Consider the following 21,233-nt stretch of genomic DNA (forward strand, 5'->3'; position numbering starts at 1 on the left):
AAAGGTCAGCCTGGTTGTGGGCTGCCCTGCCCTGTGGTATTTCCTCCACCCCCCCCTCACCCCCCAAGTGCTGGCTCCCTGCTGAGCACCGCCAGCCCTCCTCCAGCCTTTGTTCTGTTATGGAGGGCCCTAGCCGGTGGTGTTCTCATTCTGGCCCTTCCTGTCCCTAGACTGTGAGCCTGCTATGTTGTGTTTCTGCTTTACCCTACAGACCTGCTCATACTTGGGTTAATGTTACTTTGGTTAATGAACATTACATTCCTGAACCTTTTCCCCAGGTTCTTTCATTAACATATCACAGATGATTGCCTGTGTGGGACAGCAGGCCATCAGTGGCTCTCGAGTGCCAGATGGCTTTGAAAACAGGTCGTTGCCTCACTTTGAGAAACACTCAAAGGTAAGTGTAGTGGCTCATACAGAACTTTGAAGGGCGACCAATGGCACACGAGAGTGACCAGAGCCGGTGCCCCCAACTGAGCCGCTCCTAGAGGGGGTGTGTAAGGGCAGGGCTGCTCAGGGGTCTTCCCTCCTCATCCCAGACTGAGTCACGTAGGAGCCTTGGTAGACCTGCAGCTATAAAACTGGATCAGTGCCCACTTCTGAGTTTTCTCTCCAAGGAGGAAGATTTCAGAGTCCTAGCCACCTTACATTCAGTAATTAAAATGTAAGGTTATCTCATGCATGATCAGTCTGTATGCTTATTTGGGGGGCACTGACATCAAAGTTTGGGGATTTAAAAATAATGATAAGAGAAACCACCCTAAAACCACCAAGAAATTCCAGATTATCCTCTCAACTTCTCAAACTCAGTTGCTTTATTTGTTTGTTTGTAGGGTGGGGGGTGGAGGGAGCACATGCGAGCAGAGTGGGTGGGGGGGCACAGGGAGAGGGAGAATCTTAAGCAGGCTCTGCATGCAGCACAGAGCCTGATTCAGGGCTCAATCTCACAACCCTGAGATCATGATCTAGGCCGAAATCAAGAGGAAGACACTTAATCAACTGAGCCACCCAGGTACCCCTCAAATTCAGTTTTTAAATGACCTCTGGGTTTCATTGGCTCTGGGGGCTTGAGCACTAGTGTAAGCAGAGACAGACAAAGATAGACACATCTGTGCTGGGCTTTCTCTGGAACTCAGGGGCAGACAACTGTTCTAGTTGAGGAACTTAAAGTAGGTTTGGTCACTCAGATTCTGGATTGGGAGTTCTTACTCCCATTAAAGCACAAATGCCCCAGCTGCCCCTGTCCCATGGCACTGTGGGGTTTCCGTCCAGCCCCTCCCGGGGAGACAGGAGTGCTGTACTGAGAGTGAATAGGTACTCTCTGTATCCACACAGCCTCAGGAACATTTTACGGTCTCTGCCCAAGATCAGAATTCACTAGAAGTCAGACAGCCAAGTGGTCACTGGAATGGTGCCTGCCGTGCCTGTCAGGCTCACAGGTCTAAGGGAGCCTGACTGGTGTAGGGGAGAGGCTGGGGGCATCCAGACTTCTTGGTCCACTTGCCTGCTGCCACCACCAGCAACAGCCCTGACTGGGACCCCACCCTCACTTGTCTCTGGGCAGGATAGCATATGCCAAGCTGTTCTCATTTAGGACAGGGCATGTAAAGTCTGCCCTTTCACTAGAGCACGTTGACCAGATATTTATAGCCTAAAGGTGGGGCATTCTTTGATTTGAATGGGGTTTGAGGTTGTGGGCGTTAAAGGGGTTTCTTTTTTTGTCTGATTTTTCTCTTTTTTCCCCCACCCCTCTTTAGCTCCCAGCTGCCAAAGGCTTTGTGGCAAATAGCTTTTATTCCGGCTTGACACCAACAGAGTTTTTCTTCCACACAATGGCTGGCCGGGAAGGTCTTGTCGACACAGCTGTAAAGACAGCAGAAACCGGGTACATGCAGGTAATTGGAGAAAATGTAGGCCATTCACAACGGAGCAGGACAGGGTTCTGAGGATATTGACTGCAGAGTGTTTACATATTTTGTACTTGAGCTGTAATGTATCGGGTCTTAGTATTTAAAAGGGAAAATTGAGGGAGGTGGGTGCCCTAGAAATAAGCAACATAAAAAGGTAACATGTTCGCTTCATCTCGTGTGCCTCGGGCCAGAACCACACACACCAAAGCTCTACTGAGAACATGGACTGGAAGTGCATTCAGGGACACGTCATTGAGCCTCACTGGGCCTCTGTGTCCTCATACATGAAGGTGGGGATGACAGTACCTCCCAGTCACTGAGAGGACTCTGCTTCTCACTAGGCAACTCTTTGTGTGACCCATTATTAGTATAATTTTAACTGACACCAAGAACTTAGTCCAGTGCCCACAGGAGGGCTTGGCCACTTGGAGGAATGGCTCTTTCTCTATTGTTTGCACAGTTCCAGGATAATAGGCTCAGGGAGCCAGAATGAAACCAGAGGGCTTCCCAATGCCTATGCTTCTCCAACCGCCATAAAAATACCCCTAATGGCAGAGGAGTGAGAACACATCCTGACTTTGTTCTTCCATAAGACCACAAGCAAAGGATTTCTTTTCTTTCTCTATCATTTTCTACTGTTCTCTATGGTCTGTGTTTGCTTTTACATTTTTTCAATGTTTTTGTCTTGTAACACGAGGTGAAGTTAAATCTCGCAATTGCTGGGCCATGAACTCACCGCAGCTTTGTGTCCCCTTTCTCCTCACTGGACCCCAGTTTGAAAAGCACGGCCCTTTGCAGACTGGGAGAGCAGGACTGATAAACCAGAGATGTGAGTGAGTGAGCCAGAACAAACAAGGTTGATGAGGGTGGGAGCGGACTTGAGTCCGTAGACTGCGATTTCCATAATCTCTTCTGTACGTGTGTATTTTCATCAATACTTCTCTTTTCATTATCTTGGGATGGGAAATTGCCCTTCAATTTTGGAGTGTGCTGCTTTTGTCAGAAACCCAACAGACTGTGAAGTGCTTTTTACCACTCTTGCCAGAATGTCTTGACTTCATTTTTTTTACTTTACCTATTTGAAGTAGAGAGTATGACTTTCCCAGAGCAGTGTGTTAACCTAGAACAAATTTGTTCTGGCATGAGGGATTTTTGTTTTGAAGTTGCCTAGAGGAAGATTTCTCTAATTCACTGAACCACCATTGCTGGCTGGAGTGTTCTGCTAGTGGAAGGTTCTCCCTAAGCAGATTTGAGAAATGGCTGCTGCCTGCTGGTTCAGACACAATGCTGTCCCTGTTCTCTCTTCTTCCCCCTGTGTCCCAGAAGAGGGCCTGCACCTGATCCTCTGTAATTCATATTGAAGTCCACAGGGGTCCTGGATTAAGTTGTGTTTAGAAATGCAAAGCCATTGCATTAATTTATACCGTAGGGAGAAAGAGGGAAGGCAAAACAACCTAGGATAACAGCTAGTATTTGCAGAGTCCTTTGGGGGTGATGGGGCTTAAATAGCATGTACTCTAAAATACACTAAAGTGTGTGGAAGGGGCGGTGGGCAGAGGGGGGTAGCTGGATGACAGGCACTGAGGAGGGCACTTGATGGGATGAGCACTGGGTGTTATATGTTGACAAATGGAATTTAAAGTTTTTTTAAAATGTACTAAAGTGCAAGATGTTGGAACATATTCTAGATCCCCCTGCACAGGCTGTCCAGCCACTTTTGGGCTTGTTATTTTGTGTGTCAGGGGACTCTTTTTAAAGAAATTTCTTTTTTTTTTTTTTTTTTTTTTAGAAATGTTTTAATAGGCGAAAGTACCTTGAAAATACTGCGAATAGGTGTAATAACCTTGAATGTTAGCATTGCAGATCCCATCCTCTGCATATGACTAGTCTTCTCAAAGAGGCTGAACATTTGTTTCCTCTCCTTCTTTTCCTTTAGAGAAGGCTTGTCAAGTCCCTTGAAGATCTTTGTTCGCAGTATGACCTGACAGTCCGAAGCTCTACGGGTGATATTATCCAGTTCATTTATGGGGGAGATGGCTTGGATCCTGCAGCAATGGAGGGAAAAGATGAACCGTTAGAGTTCAAAAGAGTTCTGGACAACATCAAAGTAAGATTTAGCATTATATCTGGGGTTAGAGTGTTTCTGAAGACGTGTGTTTAGAATGGAGGTGTCCTTTGGAGCTTCAGACACAGTTAATGCCTCAGTTGTATCTACCCTGGCACCGGGTTAGTATTTTTCTTCTTGTGTTATTCTGTGTAATTTTCCCAAATATTAAGGGAAGGTATTTTTTCAGTTTCAAAGTCTAGCATTGGTAGTGACTGCACAGAAGAGGGCTTTGGGTTTCTCTCTGTCTAGTGAAGCATGTTACAGTCCAGTGTTAAAAATCATGGGTATTGAAAAGCAAGCTTTACTTTAAACTTTTACTAAAGCACATACTTAACTAGGGGATATAATTTAGAACAACCTTTTCAGAAGGTAGCTTGACAATACTGATCTGAATTTAAATGTGTCTTTTGACCCGGTAGTTCCACTTACAGAAATTTGCATTACAGAAATTATCTAAATGTGCCAAGAATGTTTTTCCAGCATCATTTATAGTAAAGGCAAACCATCAGTAGAGTATAGATCAGATACATAGTGGTTTGTCCATATATTAGGGTAATATGCAGCCATTAAAACTTTGAGAAAAATCCCATGAGCTTGGGGGTGGGAGAGTATTTTCACTCCTGAAATGTTTGGGTGTTTTTAAAAACAACAATACAAACTTTTAATGCAAATCTGGGGTGAGGTGAAGGCTGAGGAGTAATGGAACAATACCCACTGTTCAACAAGTCTTTGTGTGAGATGAAGTGGGTTTATCCTGTTTCCACCTCCATACTAAAGGTAGAATGTAAAAGACGTTTTGAAAGAAAAAAAAAAAATCACGGGTTGGTAAAAGCTTGCTCTTAGAAAAATGATTTTCTTATAAATTATTTCACTTGGTCGCCGCCATACACATCACACTGTCTGTTTTTGATACTCGAGGCAGTCTTCCCGTGTCAGAGCGAGCCTGCACTAAGTAAAAATGAACTGGTCCTGACCACTGAATCAATCATGAAGAAGACTGAGTTTCTCTGCTGCCAGGACAGCTTCCTCCAGGTGAGTTCTGCCCCTGGTGGGCACACCCAGCCTGGCCATCACCAAGAGATTGTTGCCAAATGCCAGCAGGTGGATTTTATGAGCAAGAGGTGGGAGAGAGAGGATGTTAAGGGTGTTTCTTCGTTAAAAATTTCAGGACTGAAAAAAAAATTTTCAGGACTGGCCCAGGCAAAATGTCACCAGCTAACATTAAGAATTTATGTAATGTCCTTCCCAGTGTATGTCTCTCACCCAAGCGTCTCCCTGCTAGAAGAAAAATAATTGCTTTAGAGAACTGAATTTTTTTTTAACCTTGTCCCTATCAGCCCCTTTACCCACTTCCCCATCTCGAGGGACCAGTCCTTCCCACAGTCATTGTGAATCCTAGTGATTTTTTTTCTAGTGATGGTATTTTATTTCTAGTTTTAGTTTTTAAAGATTTTATTTGTAAGTAATCTCGACACCCACACAAGGCTCAAAACTCATAACCCAGAGATGAAGCGTTGTGTGCTCTACCCACAGAGCCAACCAGGCGCCCCTAGTGGTGGTGCTTTAAATAGCTCTCCCTGTGATCATAATGTGGATCGGAAGTTCATGGAGTCAGCCAGACCGCCTCTTCCTTCCAGGGAGCTGTTACCTTGATAGTCTCTGAAGGTTTTTTAGTTTGTTGGTTTTTTGTTTTTTGAATTTTGCTGACCTACTCAAGCAGCTCTTTCCTGTTTATAATCATGGTTATGATCAAAAGCAGAGGAATACAGAAACCAGTCAATGGTTGCCTTTGTGTACCAATCAGTGACTCAGTGCAGCACAAAATCGGCAGGAATCTGTCCCTTTCATACCTCAAAAATGACAGCAGTAAAGTGAGACTTCAGTAAAAATGTTTTAGTTAAGGAAGCTCATGACTCTTTTCGTAAGTTGAAGTATGAAAGGGGAAAGAGACTTTTCCGGATTTTATTAAGTTTAAAATCCACACTATGACTGGGCTGAGTGCCTTTCTTTTCTTTTTACAGATTATCTTACTCTTTTCTTTTTAAACAAATGAGAATTGTGATTTGATTTTTATACATGATTATATTCACTTATTTACTTTTCTGTTTATCCTCAAAGACCTTAACTGAGACAGGCTATGAGAAATATAACGAGGTACCGCCCTGAGCATGCTGGGAATGCTGAGCATAGGGGTGAAGTGTGTAGCAGTCCGGCTGTTGGCCAGCCCCAGACTCCACAGGCTCTGTCCCACTTCTGGCACACGTGGCTTTCCTATTCGTCATTCTGGCTCCTTTCTTGCCTTTGACAGGGTTTAACGAGTACCCCCCCTGACCAGCAGCGTGTGCTTCCTCAGCAAGCACTCCTTCTAGCCCTCAATACATGTCACACGCCCCATTGGTCCTGGGGACACAAAGATGACTAAATGTTTCCATGCCTTCCAGGGGCTCACAATCTAATGAACTCAGGTCCAAAATCCAGTGGCCAGGACAGATTTGTCTGAGCCCCTTCTGTGTTCTCCAGCCCCAGCCTGTGCCAGAGCCGAGGCCCGCCAGAGGCCACTGCCCATGCTCACAGATGTGCTGTGGAGTGAGTGTGAGAACTTAACTGCTGGTTAACCGTGTGATTAATAGCCTGCCAGTTGCTATGTTGTGAGTTCTTTTTAGTATGCATGGGTTTATTCAACTGAATTCTTAGTAGCTTATTTCAGTTTTTATTTCTATACAGTGAGTTTGGTTTTTTTAAACCTAGTTTTCAGAAAATCAGCCCTAACTTTTGTGTAGGGAAAGTTGTTCCTTTCAGCAAAGCCACTAGAAGCATGTCCATTAGGGTGGTAGCTAAATGACCTCATTTCCAGTGCCTGAACTGGCGAATGGTTTTAGGTGCGTGGTCTTTGACTCTTGCCTGTAGAGTTCCTTGGATGAAAATCCCCTGGGTCCACACCGCCAGAGGCTCTCACTCTGGTTGCACTGGGCCAGCAGTGGCGCAGCCTTTCACAGCTGGCAGTCAGCAGCTGGCCCTGAAGGACACAACCGCAGCCAGACGAATAGGCTGGGGGAGGAAATCACTCATGTGAAAGAGGCTCTTTGCACTGAATGATGCAGAGGGAAAATGAGGCGGCTGCAGGTATGAGTGCCTTTGAGCATTCCTGCTGTTGAGCAGAGCTGCGCCAGGAGAGATTGTTGCACTGCCTTCTGCGGTCTGGTTCCCACCTCTGGTTTGCAGTCACTGACTAAAAGTGTACTCTCAACCTCACAATCAGTAAGTAAACCCGGAGAGCTTAGCTTCTCTTTGAGAAGAGTTTCTTGAAAACTTTTAAGATCTCGTAAATCAATAAAAAGTCCTTTCTGTGTAAATTGATGACTAAAGGGCATAGTATCCCTCACTTGTATTCCACACTTTCTCAAGGAGAAGGAAGAGAGTTGGCCCACGAGCAGTCATCATGAGAGAGCCACGTTCACGCACAAGAGATAGCCAGAATATGATGGACCTCGAGCAGCCCCTTGGTTATCTGGGCTCCAAGGAGACAGAAAGTGCCAGTGGGCGGCAAAGATGACATTGCATAAACCCCTGCCCAGGAGCAGTCCTCAGAGAAAGCATCTGACTTCACGGAGAGGCCCATTGCCTTGGCCAAGCCCGTGACCTCCCTGAGCCCCTTAGTGCCCACTGCTCTAGAGCAATGGGGTTAATGCTATGCCTCCTCACAGAGAGGCCTCACTCTGCCAGGCAGCAGCTGACTGGGAAGGGCCCATGAGCCAGAGACCATGTGGATAATGCTAAGGCTATTTAAAATAAGAACATTAAGTATTAGGGTTTTTTTGCTTTCAGAAAATACAGTAGCTAGAAATTGCTAGGTGGTCTGTGGGAGGCTAAAGAGACTTATTTTTGCAAGGTTAAGATAGAACTGGGCTCTCCTAAGTTTTAAGCTCTCTGGGTGTCCATCAGATTTTACTTTTGCAAGAATGGGCTTCTGATTCCATCTGCTTTAAAATACTTGTTTCAGACAAAACACATTTTCAGCTCCGTGATATAGACTGAGTAGACTTTGGATAGGGGACATGTTGGTCTTCTTTTCGGGGTCTCTCAGCCTGCCTTGGAATCAAGAAACAGGACTTCGTGAAGCTTTACAGCCACCACAATATGCCCTCCACCCTTGGGCTGTCTGCGTATGTAGATCCGCCCTCAGCCAGCCACATAGGGCAGCTGGGTGCCTGCAGCAGCATTCAAGAGTGACAGTTAAGCTCACTGCCCCTATTTGCCCAAAGTCGATGAGGAAAATTATATTCCCAGGATAGCGGTTGAGGCGAAGTGTGGTCTAATCACTCTTTCCCATATTCTCAAAAATAACCCTGGATCGAACTAGAGTGGCAGATTGCCAGCCCCCAGGCCTCTGTCACAGTGGCCTCCAAAGACCTGCTATCACTGTATAGCATGTGCCATCCACTCACCTGGAAGTACACTTAGAGTCAGTATCACAGCGCTTGACGTGTGAGCCCCTGGGAGCAAGGCTTTGATGGGCATAGCTCACTAAAGGCCATCACCCCTTCTGTAAGTTCTCCTTGAGTGCTGGTTAATCTGGTTCTAGATCCTGGTTCTAACGGTGCCCATAGGCCTGCTTTTAGGCAGAGATACATCACAAATTATATAACAAATAGATTTTCCCCCTTTGAACAGTTGCCAAAAAACATAGGTCTGTGGCCTCCAACCTTGCCCTGTGCTTCCTCCACATGATGTCCTTGTCACCTTCCTTGCTACCATCCCGGGCTTAGAGTGCTACTCTGAGATACAGAGAGGACCACAGACACACTGGTTTCTTCTTCCCAGCCTGGTTTCCAGGAATTCTTACGAATTGTTGGGAAGTGAAAGTGAGACCGGGGGGTTGGGGTGATGCAGAGGTTGAGGGTCAGAGAGACAACTAGAAGCAGGGATTTGGGAGTGTCTTCTCTGAAATGAAGGCAAGCTGAAACCACGGGGTTTTTCTGTTGGTTTGTTTAGTTTTGTTTTTTAAGATTTATTTATTTATTCATGAGAGACACAGGCAGGGAGAAGCAGGCTCCCCGCAGGGAGCCCAGTATGGGACTCAATCGTGGGACTCTGGGATCACACCCGGAGCTGAAGGCAGACGCTCAACCACTGAGCCACCCAGGCATCCTGAAACCACACATTTGTATATATTCTGTACAAAGCTATGCTTTAGCTTGCACTTAAATTGATCATAACTTCAGAAGAAAGCCTCAAAGGTAAGCCTGTTTAGAGACGGCAGGTTTGTAAGTGTACAGTTGCACCTGTTCCGAGCTGGGTGAATGCGGGTGTCAGGGGTGCTCAGAGAGCAGTGGAGAAGGCGACTGTGTCGGGCTCCTGGCGGCGCTCCTGCTGGCTGTGCAGGGGGCCACACGGAATGGGCAGGGCTGTCACCAGCCATCTCAAAACTGGCAGGCTCACCACATTCCCAAAGTTTGTGAAACAAACAGCCACCCACACCCCCAAGAAATACACAACTGATGTTTGCTGTGTAATCTTGCAGGAAATAAAAAATTTCGTTAAGGGCATTTCTGAGAAGATCAAGAAGACCAGAGATAAATACGGCATCAATGACAACGGCACAACAGAGGTAACGCTTGTCTTCCCTGACTAGCTCAGGTGCCCTCCTGGGCTCGGGTACCTCGGCCTGACTCTGCACTTGGTTTCTGTCCCTCCAGCCCCGTGTGTTGTACCAGTTGGACCGGATCACCCCCACCCAAATCGAAAAGTTCCTGGAGACCTGCAGGGACAAGTACATGAGGTATAGATGCCAATTTTCTTAGACTGCCAGGCGGTCGCAGGGGGCTCCTGTCCTTCCCCTTCCCCACTGGAGCGCGGTCCTGCCCCAGCACCGCCAGCCACTGCCAGCATTTAAGCAGGGTCTTTCACCTCTGCTTAGGGCTCCAGTGGGGAGGCAGGCTGGAGGCTCCGGGATGTAGAAACAAGTGCGAAGACACTTCTGAGTGTCCTCCCCTCATGGAGTAACCACCAGTATATTTGGCCAGTGCCGGCTGCTCCGTCAGCACCATTTGTTAGCAGAGCTCTGGAGTGTCTCCAGGCAGTCGATGTTTAAGCCCAGACCACAAGTAGCGCATCAGTGTTTGTTGTTGGACCCGTCGACTGTTGCGTCCCGTGCCCTCCCCCCCCCCCACCTTTGGCTGCTCTGTGCCAGGTTCTTCCTGTCACAAGCACAGCCTGCCTCAGAGCGTATTCCCTCTTGACTCTGATGACACCTGCGTTTTTTTCTTTGGCAAGGAGAGAACCAGCAGCCTCTTCCCAACAGTCTTACAGAAGAACTATTCTTCTGTACACTTACCTTCTAGGGCGCAGATGGAGCCAGGTTCTGCGGTGGGCGCGCTGTGTGCCCAGAGCATTGGCGAGCCGGGCACCCAGATGACCCTGAAGACTTTCCACTTTGCAGGCGTGGCCTCCATGAACATCACCCTGGGCGTGCCCCGGATCAAAGAGATCATCAATGCTTCCAAGGCCATCAGGTGCCCGTCTCCATCTCCCTTTTGTTCCTGTGCCGCCTGTTGTGGGATTCTCTTACGACGCGTACTCTGCTGGGCAGTCCTCTAAACTCTGGTGGCATGCTCGCCTTAATCAGATCTGGGGTTTTAAAGATAAGTCAAAACTGGGTACCGTCAGAAGTGAGGCAGTGGTTCTTTATGGCTACAGGTAACATGAAAGAAACATAAAAAATGACTGGAAAGGCCATATCAATACGTCTGCATAGATTTAAACTTCAGATGTTATCATTCCCAGCCGAAGCCTGACTGGAGAGTCTGTCACTTGGCCATAGTCTGTGACTCCCTAGTGATTTCGTGGTAGGGTTTGTAGGTCATCTGAGACTAGAAAAGATAAAAATACATTACAGTGCCTTCTGTGACCTAATTGTGAACCACCTGTGATCTGAATCCACCAGAGTGATTACATATAGCGTTCAATGAAGGAACATGGTGCTTGGATCTAGAGCAGCAACTGTAGGGATCCAGGGATCCAGGGCGAACGTCATCTCCTTCACTGATGAGTGGGTTGCTTCATGAGTTCTAAATATAGTCTGGCTAAGAGTGTCTGCGAAGCCCCCAGTACGTGTGCTGGGAATGGCAGTCGCTATGCGCGTTCGGATTCCAGTAGTGCCTGGACTTCCCCCAGCAGTGGCCTCCCAGCAGGCTTGGGGCTATAAGCACTGCCCCTGTCCTTTCTCAGCACTCCGATCATCACGGCACAGCTGGACAAGGATGACGACGCAGACTACGCCCGCCTCGTGAAGGGCAGAATTGAGAAAACCCTCTTGGGAGAGGTAAGGAGAAATCCTCTTGGTGATGCGAACACTGGAGCAACACCTGTCAGGCACGTGCTTTTACACGCCGGCTGTGGAGGGCTTACGGGCAGCACGGCCACATAGCCTGTGCTCTTTGGAAAGGCGAGAGCAACTGTGTAACATTCTGATCTTTTGACATGACAGATTTCGGAGTATATTGAAGAAGTATTTCTTCCAGATGATTGCTTTATCCTCGTCAAGCTCTCCCTGGAACGGATCAGACTTCTGAGACTAGAAGTGAGTCATGTAATTAAATGTGGGCAGGAGATCGTCCTCTCTGAGTCCCAAGATGGTCACTGATAACCTGGGGCAGGAGCTAAGTGGGGCATGAGAAGCATTGCAGAGGCTTCACTGGGTTTCTGTTTTATAAGGTCTGTCTTCGCTTCCCATTCTCTTTCTGAACCTGACCCTGACATACACACTCCCATCTAAAGACACAAGGAGGGGCACCTGGGTGGCTCAGTCTAAGTGGCTGCCTTCGGCTCAGGCCGTGATCCCAGGGTCCTGGGATCGAGTCCTGCATTGGGCTCCCTGCTCAGTGGGAAGTCTGCTTCTCCCTCTTCCTCTGTTCCTCCCCCTGCTTATGCTTTCTCTTTCTCAAATAAATAAAATTTTAAAATAAAATAAAGACACACGGGAAATTTGTTGTAGTTTTGTGAGGCCGTGATACCCGTTTGCTGTGACACAATATTAGAGGGTCTGGCAGGAGCGTGGGGCCGCCTGTGTCTTGCTCATCTGTGAGCACCCAGCATGAATGTTGTTGGCCAGGTGGACTAGTCTGGCTTAGTATTACTGGTATTCACAGACAGGTAAAGATTCAAAGATTGTCAGCCATTGTCACAGACTAGCTGAGGCAAGGATGCAAACTGAGTAACTTCCTAGCATCTTCCTCTTCCTCTCAGGCAGTTGACACCCATCCTGGCCACATTGTGTCTCAGCCCGTTCCCTCAAGTACCAAGCTTGTGTTGCCCATAGACTGTGAGTCTAGAATTGAGCGGCCAGGTCTCCAGGTTGGGGGCTTCTGTAGCCCAGCTCTGGCCGCCTGCCTTGTGGCTCTTGTACCAGAAGGACCAGGTTGTATCAAGGAACGTGGCACATGAGCAGTTGGCCGTGAGGTCAGGTAAAGAGGAGGCTTCGCTGACACTTTAAATTGTCCTGCTCTCCAGCCTCCCCGCCTCCTGGAACCGCCTCGGCCCCTGCATTTGTAGCTATGCATGGAACATGCATTTTCAGTGGGGGCAGACCGTTGGCGTAAGGGGAGGTTGTGAAGAATATTTCTTCTGTTTGTAAGTGAGGTAGGTGTACATATGTGGTACATGAGCAAATACACAAAATATCTTCGTATTAAATTTTTATGGTGAGGAATGAGATTAGGGGGAAAAATGAGGCTTGTCAGGGGGCAATGATGGAAAAAGGCGAAGAAACACTGGAATCAAAGCCTTCGTACCTGTCAGTAATGTCCTGGGCACGTGGCCCATGTCTGGCCACCTTGCAGGTGAACGCTGAGACGGTGCGGTATTCCATCTGCATGTCCAAGCTCCGCGTGAAGCCTGGCGATGTGGCTGTTCATGGCGAGGCTGTGGTGTGTGTCACCCCCAGAGAGAACAGCAAGAGCTCCATGTACTACGTGCTGCAGTTCCTGAAAGAGGATCTCCCCAAGGTGAGACCAAAGTCCCCTCTTGGAGGCCCCACCCAGCCTACTGCCTGGAGGTTTGTAGAGGGAAAGACTGCGTTTACCTCTCGCCCCACTGAATACCCAGGTGTCAGGTGGCCTAAGGACTATGTCACTACGGGGACTTCTGTTTTGCTGCATCCCTCTGGAATCCGTCGGGTTTTTCCCATCTTCGCCCTGACGCACCAACTCTGCCTGTTAGATTCTTGTCCGTTCTGTCAGAAAACTGAGGTCGAATGTGTCACAGTCCCCTGATGTTGTGCTTTCTCCCTAACCCCTAATGGCACACGGGCACTTATTTAGGTTTGGTTTGTTCCTGATAAACCCCACTGAGAAGCAGGATGGTTAAGGTGACAACCCAGGCATGACGTTCCCAGTTCTCACAGCCCGTGTGGTTTCTGAGGCTACCATGGTGGTGGGGGCTGTGGGCCCTGCAGGGCCTTGAGACTCCTCTGTCTCCAAGTCCAGGTGGTGGTGCAGGGCATCCCAGAGGTTTCCAGAGCTGTCATCCACATCGACGAGCAGAGCGGAAAGGAGAAGTACAAACTCCTGGTGGAGGGTGATAACCTGCGGGCCGTCATGGCCACCCACGGTGTGAAGGGCACCCGCACCACCTCCAATAATACCTATGAGGTACAGCTCATGGCCAGGGTCATGTCGCGATTGGGCAGAGGAGGACATAGGGAGGACTTGGGGCGACAAGCCGGAAGAGGCTGCTTTCACTCACCCTGGCTCTCTCTAGGTGGAGAAAACTCTGGGCATCGAAGCTGCCCGGACAACTATCATCAACGAAATCCAGTACACAATGGTCAACCACGGCATGAGCATTGACAGGAGGCATGTGATGCTGCTGTCTGACCTGATGACCTACAAGGTTCGTGGGGAGGGTGCAGCGTGCTGGGCCGTCTCTCACCTGCCTGGAGCACACACGGCTGTGATAACCACCACTAAAATGGCATAGGATGTCACCATCGCTCAAAAACTTTGATTTTTGACCACCCAGCATGTGGTCGGGTCGGGCCGGGTGTTCTGGTGACATTCCAGTATGACACTTGTAACCTCGTGGCAGGAGGTGGGATATTATTTTTGTCCTTATTAGAAATGTCATCCGAGAGGCAATCCGGCCATTGCCAAAAGCCCAGGGAGATCCATGGCAAACCTAGGTGTGTATTTCCTATTGAACCCATTCGTCACGCTTCTGTAGCCATTTCCAGGTGAAGGATAAGTTACCGTGATCTGAAGGGGAAGCTAGCTGGGAAGTGAGGCTGCTCGTTCTCTTTTCCCACGAAACGAACCCATTCCCCGTAGTAGTGCCGTAAGGTTTTCACGAGGCCACCCCATAGGCACCTGTACCTGAGGACAGACGGATCAGAACCGGGTGGGGCAGTGACCCATTTCCTTTGCCTTGTAGTAAAGCCTGGCACTTTTAAGTCTGGCTTTCTGGTCTTAGTTTTTTCACATGTATCATGTGATGCAGCGACAGTGAGTAGTGGGCATGCGGGTTTTATCCTGTTTCATTTAACATTATGACTATTTCACGTGTCACATGGTTTTTAAAAGAATACTTTTTTTTGTTTTGGTGTTTTCGTTTTTAAAAGATTTTATTTATTCATGAGAGAGGCAGAGGGAGAAGCAGGCTCCCTGCGGGGAGCCCGATGCGGGACTCAATCCCAGAACCCCAGGATCACGTCCTGAGCCAAAGTCCCCACACTCAACTGCTGAGCCACCCAGGCGTCCCATAGGTATACTTTTTTAAATGATGGTGCAGCGTTTGCTTGAAAGAAAGCACCTACATTTACTTAACTCTTTCCCTACTCTGTGGCTTTTAAATTATTTGAGTGTGGAGTTCTTGGAGCCGTAATAAACATCTTCAGGAGTATTCTCTTTTTTAAAACTTAGGTTCTTTATTCTAGCTCTGATTTTGTGACTCTTCCTTCTGCCAGCATGTGGCTGGGAGTGTGAGGCTCCCTGGAGCCGCTGTCCCAGGGGGACAGGCCACTGTTGGGGTCCTCTCCAGACCTGAGGCTGACTTGAACAGCTGCTTCGCCCATCTGCGCTTATTCTGTGGAGGGACTGCAGGGGGTGTGCGTAGCTCTGGGCCTTTGGGGAGTGTGAGTACCCCCCTGACTCCTCCCTCCCCGATGCAGGGTGAAGTCCTGGGCATTACGAGGTTCGGCCTGGCCAAGATGAAGGAGAGCGTGCTCATGCTAGCCTCCTTTGAGAAGACGGCTGACCATCTCTTCGATGCCGCCTACTTTGGGCAGAAGGACTCCGTGTGTGGTAGGTTGCGTGTTTCTTGGAGCTTCATTACAGGGCCTTAGTGTTTCACAGCTGAAACCGTAGCTAGGGTTTCCCAGGAGGTGAGGACACTGAGTAGGCACAGCTCTTATGTTTTAGGAATAAAGTCACAGATGATGGGATTGGAAGCAAGTGATCTTTTCCCTCCAGAGCCTGGCTGTGGCTCCCTGCACCCCCTCCTCCGTGAGGAGGCTTCTCTGTCAGTACAGGCAGCTTTGGGGCCATGAAGAAAAGATCACCCCTGGGCATCAAGGAGTGTTTCTGGACCTTGGAGTTGACAGCCGCTCGGATCCTGCCCCTGCTGTGTGGTGCCAGGGCTGACAGCAGAGGGACAGCGTCCAGTGCCCCTGCTGCTGTGACCCCCAAGAAAGAGCCGCTGGGCTCAGCACCGTGCATACACTTACCTCTGCACATCTGTAAGGGACAGGTTTAAACCCTTGCACGAGTAGAACACAGGACTGGCTGGCTTGTGGACGAGTCTCGCCCCACACCGGCCTCCTCCCCACAGCACACAGCACAGCACATCTGGGACACCGGCCTGGGAGACAAGAGTGGTGCCGCTGCCTGGCCAGCTCTTCCTTGGGTCCTGAGCTGAATCCCCACTGTCCGTCCTACCCTTTTTCGTGCAAGACCCTGCGGGCCTGAGGTGGGGGTCCATGGGGTGCTCAGCAGCCCATCCCAGGTCACATTCTCATCAGGCCCCAGTAGGGATTCCCAGCCTGACCGCCATCCTCACCACCAGAGCTCCGCTTCCTAGCGGCCATTTCCTGCCTCCTCCCCAAGTCTTACATGGACTTGCCCAACAGGCGGTGGTCAGGTGGAGCCCCCGTCAGGGCACGAACCTCCACTTTGTTCTAAGGTTCTAAGATTAACTATCCTTCCAGAAGGGACACAGGTTGCAAATAGAGGAAAAGAGAAATTGGTCTGCCACTTTTAAGATAATGAGGGTCAGAGGAAAGAAAAGGAAACAGATTAGGACAGGATAACAGGACAAGGCAAAAGTAAGAGTGAGTGTCCTTGACAGTGGGACCAACAGCCAGCCCCGCAGCCCCAGCCGCTGCCCCCTGTGTCCACTGCCGAGCTCCCCGGGGGCCTGGCACGGTCACCCCCACTCAGAAATCTTCTCGTCCTTTACAGTGTTGTTAACTCCATGTCAGCCCTCAGTAGGTAGGTGTTGGTCTTTAGCTTGGTGCTTTGTCTCTGGTCTCCTGATGCACAAAGCCCAGAACGTAATAGGCAAGCTTTTGCTTATTGGGAGCCGTAAGTCTGATCCAAAGCTGGAGTGAAGTTGGGAGAAACAATCTTCCGCATCACCATACTCCGGTCTCTGTGCAGGGGCCTTGCCTTCCCTCAGGGCTGTGGGTTTCCAAGACACAGGCGTGCTGTTAAGCCTGACCCAGCCTTGACCCCTGAGCACAGGGAACAAGTTTCTACTGCTGTTTCCAAGGGGGGATTGGCTTCTACTAGTCAGCCTGTTTGCTTCTCTTCTGGGCCCTAAATTAAGGAAACATTGGGTAGTGAAGTTAGGGCCTCCTGAGCATCACTCGGTGTCCTTGCTGGCTGCGTTTAGTGCTCTTGAAGGCAAGCCTACAGAGCAGCTGTGCTCAGACCGAGAGGAAGCTGCTGGGCCGGGAGCCCCCCGTGTGTGGAAAAGCCATCTAATACCCTGCTTGGTTGGTTTCAGGGGTGTCTGAGTGCATCATCATGGGGATCCCCATGAACATTGGAACTGGGCTCTTCAAGCTGCTGCACAAGGCTGACAGGGACCCAAGCCCTCCCAGGAGACCCCTGATCTTCGACACAAACGAATTCCACATCCCTCTTGTCACATAGTCCAGGGAAGAGGAGACCATTCCTGACCTCGGCAGCTTGTCCCATCTGGAAAGAGGCCGAGACTGACATCTGACATGGAGAGCTTGTGCTCCCCACGACAAGACCTGACATCCCCATAGTGCTGGCAGTCAGAGGAGGCCTCCATGTCCCCAAGAGCAGCTCGCCCGGGCCCCTGATCACACCACAGGGCCTGGTTGGGAGGACTGAGGTCTGTCTGTTTGAAACCCTAGCCCTATAAGGAGGCCCCGGCCAGGCATCTTTACTCATTCTCACTTCACCCTTCCAACCATCCGCTTTCAGGAGGATCACACCATGACCCAGAGCCAGCTGTAAGCCCCAAGACCAGGGCATATCCTTGGTTTTTCTGTTCCTCAGTCAGGTTAAAATCTCTAAACACGGCCTACTCATGTAAATATTGTCACTATTTATTTGTTCATTTTGAAGAATTTGGAGTTGTTATTATTTTGGCTTTACTTTGAAAGCAAGAAGCTATAGAAACCAAGAAAGCCAGCATTGAAGTATCACTGGAAAAACTGGTTAAGCAGATGCTACCGCCTAGGATTTGTAACCGAGCTGAAACCGTCACGAGCCCAAGCTGCTCTGAAACATCTTTTACAGACACGTCTGGCCACCCCGTTGTTTTCTGTCTACCTCTGACCTCCATGTGGGGGACCCTGCCTTGTGACAAGAGGGGTCCCATTCTTCCTGGCCGATAGAAGCCTTGCCGGAGTTTGGAGCCCACTGCAGGGGACTGGCAGTGTGCGTGTAGGTGATGGGTGAGGCTGGTCCAGGCCCCTGCACTGCCTGGGCAGTGACCACACGCCCCTGAGGTATCTGCAGGTGCTGAACTGGCCTACAAAGTGCCATGGGGGGAGTGGTGGGGTGGGGCCTTCCAGCACACAGGCAGGCAGCCAGCCACCAGTTGTAAGGGTTGAAAGGGTCAGCAGGACAGGAAGGGAGGAGGCCCACGGGATGGAGAGTCCCCTGGAGCTGGCAGTGTGCCCGCTGGGGAATAGCAGGCTCCTGAAAGAGTAGCTCTCCTATAACAGTCGAAAGCACCTATCAGGCTAGGAGGAGAGCCAGCAGGTATCCCAGGATGACCCACAGGGCATGTGATGGGGCTCTATGCATCAAGTAAGGGGTGTGCTGCTGGAGATTGTGAGTCTTTGTACTGAATTTGCTCTGTAAGATTGGGCCTGGGTCATGGAGAACTGGTGTGGCTGCCCCCTGTACTCCCTTTGGAGAATGTTCCATGAAGCCTGCCCCTCCCTTCCCTACCCAGGGCCAAGTCCCACCGCTCTGGCTCTTTCCTCTTCACCAGGGAGCCCTGGAGAACCAAGGCTTTTTAGTTGGGAATGAGATTATAGTGAAAGTGGGGTTTTGACCTACTTTCTGGCTCCATGCACCTGAGAAGTGCTACTTCTGAAATGAAATCGCTGATTTCTCTCACCCAGTCCAGCCCCTGAGAGAAACATCAGCCCCAAATGAAGAGATGTGAGTTTATTGTCCAGGGAGAAGATGGTTTGGTTGATTAAAGAGGAGGATGTGGGTGCTGGGGGGAGTAGGGAGGCACTCAAGTTGTAGTACATAGAACCACCCTTTGATTCTTCCGACGTTCTCTAGCTGATTTCCAAAGTTCTGAGTTACAGCTGCTAAGATTCGTGTAACCGTTGGCCCTGGGGTCTGTTAGAATGAACACTTTCTCTCCCTTACTGCTGTGATTCTGAATTCAGAATTCCTGACCTCAGTCTTTGGCCATTCTCTGGTTTAAAATTCTATTAAAGTTAGTTTGGTCCTGTGATCTCCCTGCATACATGAGGTTGACTTAAAAACTTCTTTTAGGGTGAAAAAGTGTCATTTTTCACGTTGCACCACCACCACCGCCGCCACCCAGTATTTTTGAACTGAGCTAGCCTGGTTTGCAACCAAGGTTAAGCCTGTTAACAGACCTCTTTAGGGTTGCCACCTGGAACCTCACCACAGGCCTCACTTTTCTCCTACAACCTGCCGAGGACCAGAATGTCATAGCTGCCATCCAAACCTGCCTGGGAAGTAACTGCTAGAACACACACGAGAGCCGTGTGAGGGTGGGCTCCGACAGGAGGGAGCACCAGCGCCCACCTTCCTCTGTGTGACACATATTGGAAGTGGGGAGGAGAGCTGGTGTGCGCTGCTGAGAGTAATAAAGATGGTCCCGCCAGGAGCCTCATCCCGCTTGAGCGAGCCCAGGTGAAGTGGTGTGATTGTGCAGCGTGCAGGCACGGGACATGTGTAGATCACCGGGTGGCATTCTGGGAACAGAAGGGTCATGTGAAGGAGCACACCACCCAGCCTGTGACCAGATGTCCTGCTGGAAGGGTCCTCGTAGTATTGGCAGCCCTGCTGGGACCACTGTGGGGGCAGCTTTGGCTGGTAGACCTTACCGTGTGTGCCGTCGGAGGGTATTAAAATGCCCACTGCCGCCGCCGCCCCCACCCCCGCCCCAGGGCAGCGCTGGTGGCTCAGCGGTTTAATGCTGCCTTCAGCCCAGGGCCTGGTCCTGGAGACCTAGGATCAAGTCCCACATCGGGCTCCCTGCGTGGAGCCTGCTTCTCCCTCTGTCTGTGTCTCTCATGAATAAATAAATAAAATTTTTTAATAAAATGCCCCCCAATGGGATAATCTGCCCTGGAATTGGGCTTTTTTTTTTAGTTTTTTTAATATATTATTTATTTTGTGGGCAGCCCAGGTTGCTCAGCAGTTTAGTGCCACCTTCAGCCCAGGGCCTGATCCTGGGACCTGGGATCGAGTCCCATGTCGGGCTCCCTGCGGGGAGCTTGCTTCTCCCTTTGCCTGTGTCTCCTCTGTCTCTCTGTCTCTGTATTCCATGAATAAATAATAAAATAAAATATTTTAAAAATATATTCTTTATTTTGAGAGTAAAGCATGAGCAGTGGGGAAGGGCAGAGGGGGAGGAAGCAGCAGGGAGCCCAACGCCAGGCTTGATCCCAAGACCCCAGGATGATGACCTGACCCAAAGGCAGACACTTAACTGACTGAGCCGCCCAGGCACCCCGGGCATCGGGCTTTGTGCAAACCCAGAACTCACGCACGAGACGCAGAGAGCAGTGTCTCCAGAGTAAGCTCAGTACAGGTTGGGACTTCACTCTGGGCCTGTTGGGGGAAGAAATAAGAAAAATACATTTAAATTGTCTCATCCATTAGCAAATTTGTATTTCTGACCAGTGATCTCTCCAGTGCTTTGCCTTTTCTACATTGTGTACAAGGAGATTAAAATAGCAATTGACACAGTTCAGCCCCTGCTTGTTCACTTTGGAGGGGGAGACGTTCTGGAGTCTCTCAGTGTCTGTGTTGGAGTCAAATCATGGCACTGTGTTTCTGTTTCAGGGTTTATCCATGTGTATTCACATTGGCTTATGCCTGATTGAATCTGAAACCATATAATGATTTTTCTTGAGTTTTTGCTGCCACTTGACAGAACTCTGTTTTTTTTTTTTAGGAAAACTGAAAAGAGGAGAACTTAACTTTATATATAGGGGTAGCAGTTCATCCTTGTGGGTTGTGAAACAGGGTGGCTGGCGTACGTATGGGCTCTGCTAAAATAATGTCCCCTGCCACCAGCAGGCCTGTTGGGCGCTGGAGGGTCAACAGTGAGTGCCCGCCCCACCCCTGCTGTGTAGCTGATGCAAACCCAGTGGGACACAGTGCAGTGTCTCCTAAGCCTGCGATAGAAGTGCCACCCAGCTAGTAGCATCCAGTGCCTTGCTTAACTGTTCTTCAGGTCATTCAGCTAATACGGGCCTGCTGTGTTCTGGGTACTAAAAGAGCAGGGAGAAAAGGCTAGGGAAAGGGACTGACGGCAGTCGTGTGGCAGAGGTCCTGAACGTTTTAATTTGAGCCATAAAGTAAATGTGACCTTGTAAGTTGTGGGTAGTAAGACCAAGGTGGCTCAGCGTCTTGATAGAGGTGGATATTGGTGTATTTACTTATATGCGTTTATTAAATAATAAGGTGTCCATCCCATGGCTGGGCCTTTTTTCTCTTTAAAAGAGAGGTTACAGGGCCTGGGTG

At 49.4% G+C, this 21,233-nt stretch overlaps 1 protein-coding gene across 3 annotated transcripts in view; it reads left to right on the forward strand.

Annotated features, from left to right (window-relative positions):
• The window catches only part of POLR3A (RNA polymerase III subunit A), a 48,398-nt gene extending 29,435 nt beyond the window's left edge, over positions 1-18,963 (forward strand). For 2 of the 3 annotated variants that reach the window (XM_041749080.1, XM_041749082.1), the window contains exons 18-32: positions 279-397; positions 1,758-1,895; positions 3,847-4,017; positions 4,936-5,049; positions 6,136-6,171; positions 9,539-9,625; positions 9,714-9,796; positions 10,359-10,529; positions 11,245-11,338; positions 11,504-11,596; positions 12,855-13,019; positions 13,500-13,664; positions 13,774-13,905; positions 15,179-15,311; positions 17,014-18,963. In XM_041749080.1, the coding sequence (XP_041605014.1) occupies positions 279-397; positions 1,758-1,895; positions 3,847-4,017; positions 4,936-5,049; positions 6,136-6,171; positions 9,539-9,625; positions 9,714-9,796; positions 10,359-10,529; positions 11,245-11,338; positions 11,504-11,596; positions 12,855-13,019; positions 13,500-13,664; positions 13,774-13,905; positions 15,179-15,311; positions 17,014-17,162 (1,850 nt within the window). In that variant the 3' untranslated portion in view covers positions 17,163-18,963. The remainder of the gene's footprint in view (positions 1-278; positions 398-1,757; positions 1,896-3,846; positions 4,018-4,935; positions 5,050-6,135; positions 6,172-9,538; positions 9,626-9,713; positions 9,797-10,358; positions 10,530-11,244; positions 11,339-11,503; positions 11,597-12,854; positions 13,020-13,499; positions 13,665-13,773; positions 13,906-15,178; positions 15,312-17,013) is intronic. The other variant, XM_041749081.1, reaches the window with a different exon arrangement.
• Positions 18,964-21,233: the final 2,270 nt, after the last annotated feature.

The sequence above is a fragment of the Vulpes lagopus genome, chromosome 3, assembly GCF_018345385.1.
Source record: "Vulpes lagopus strain Blue_001 chromosome 3, ASM1834538v1, whole genome shotgun sequence".
In the NCBI taxonomy this organism is placed as follows: domain Eukaryota; kingdom Metazoa; phylum Chordata; class Mammalia; order Carnivora; family Canidae; genus Vulpes; species Vulpes lagopus.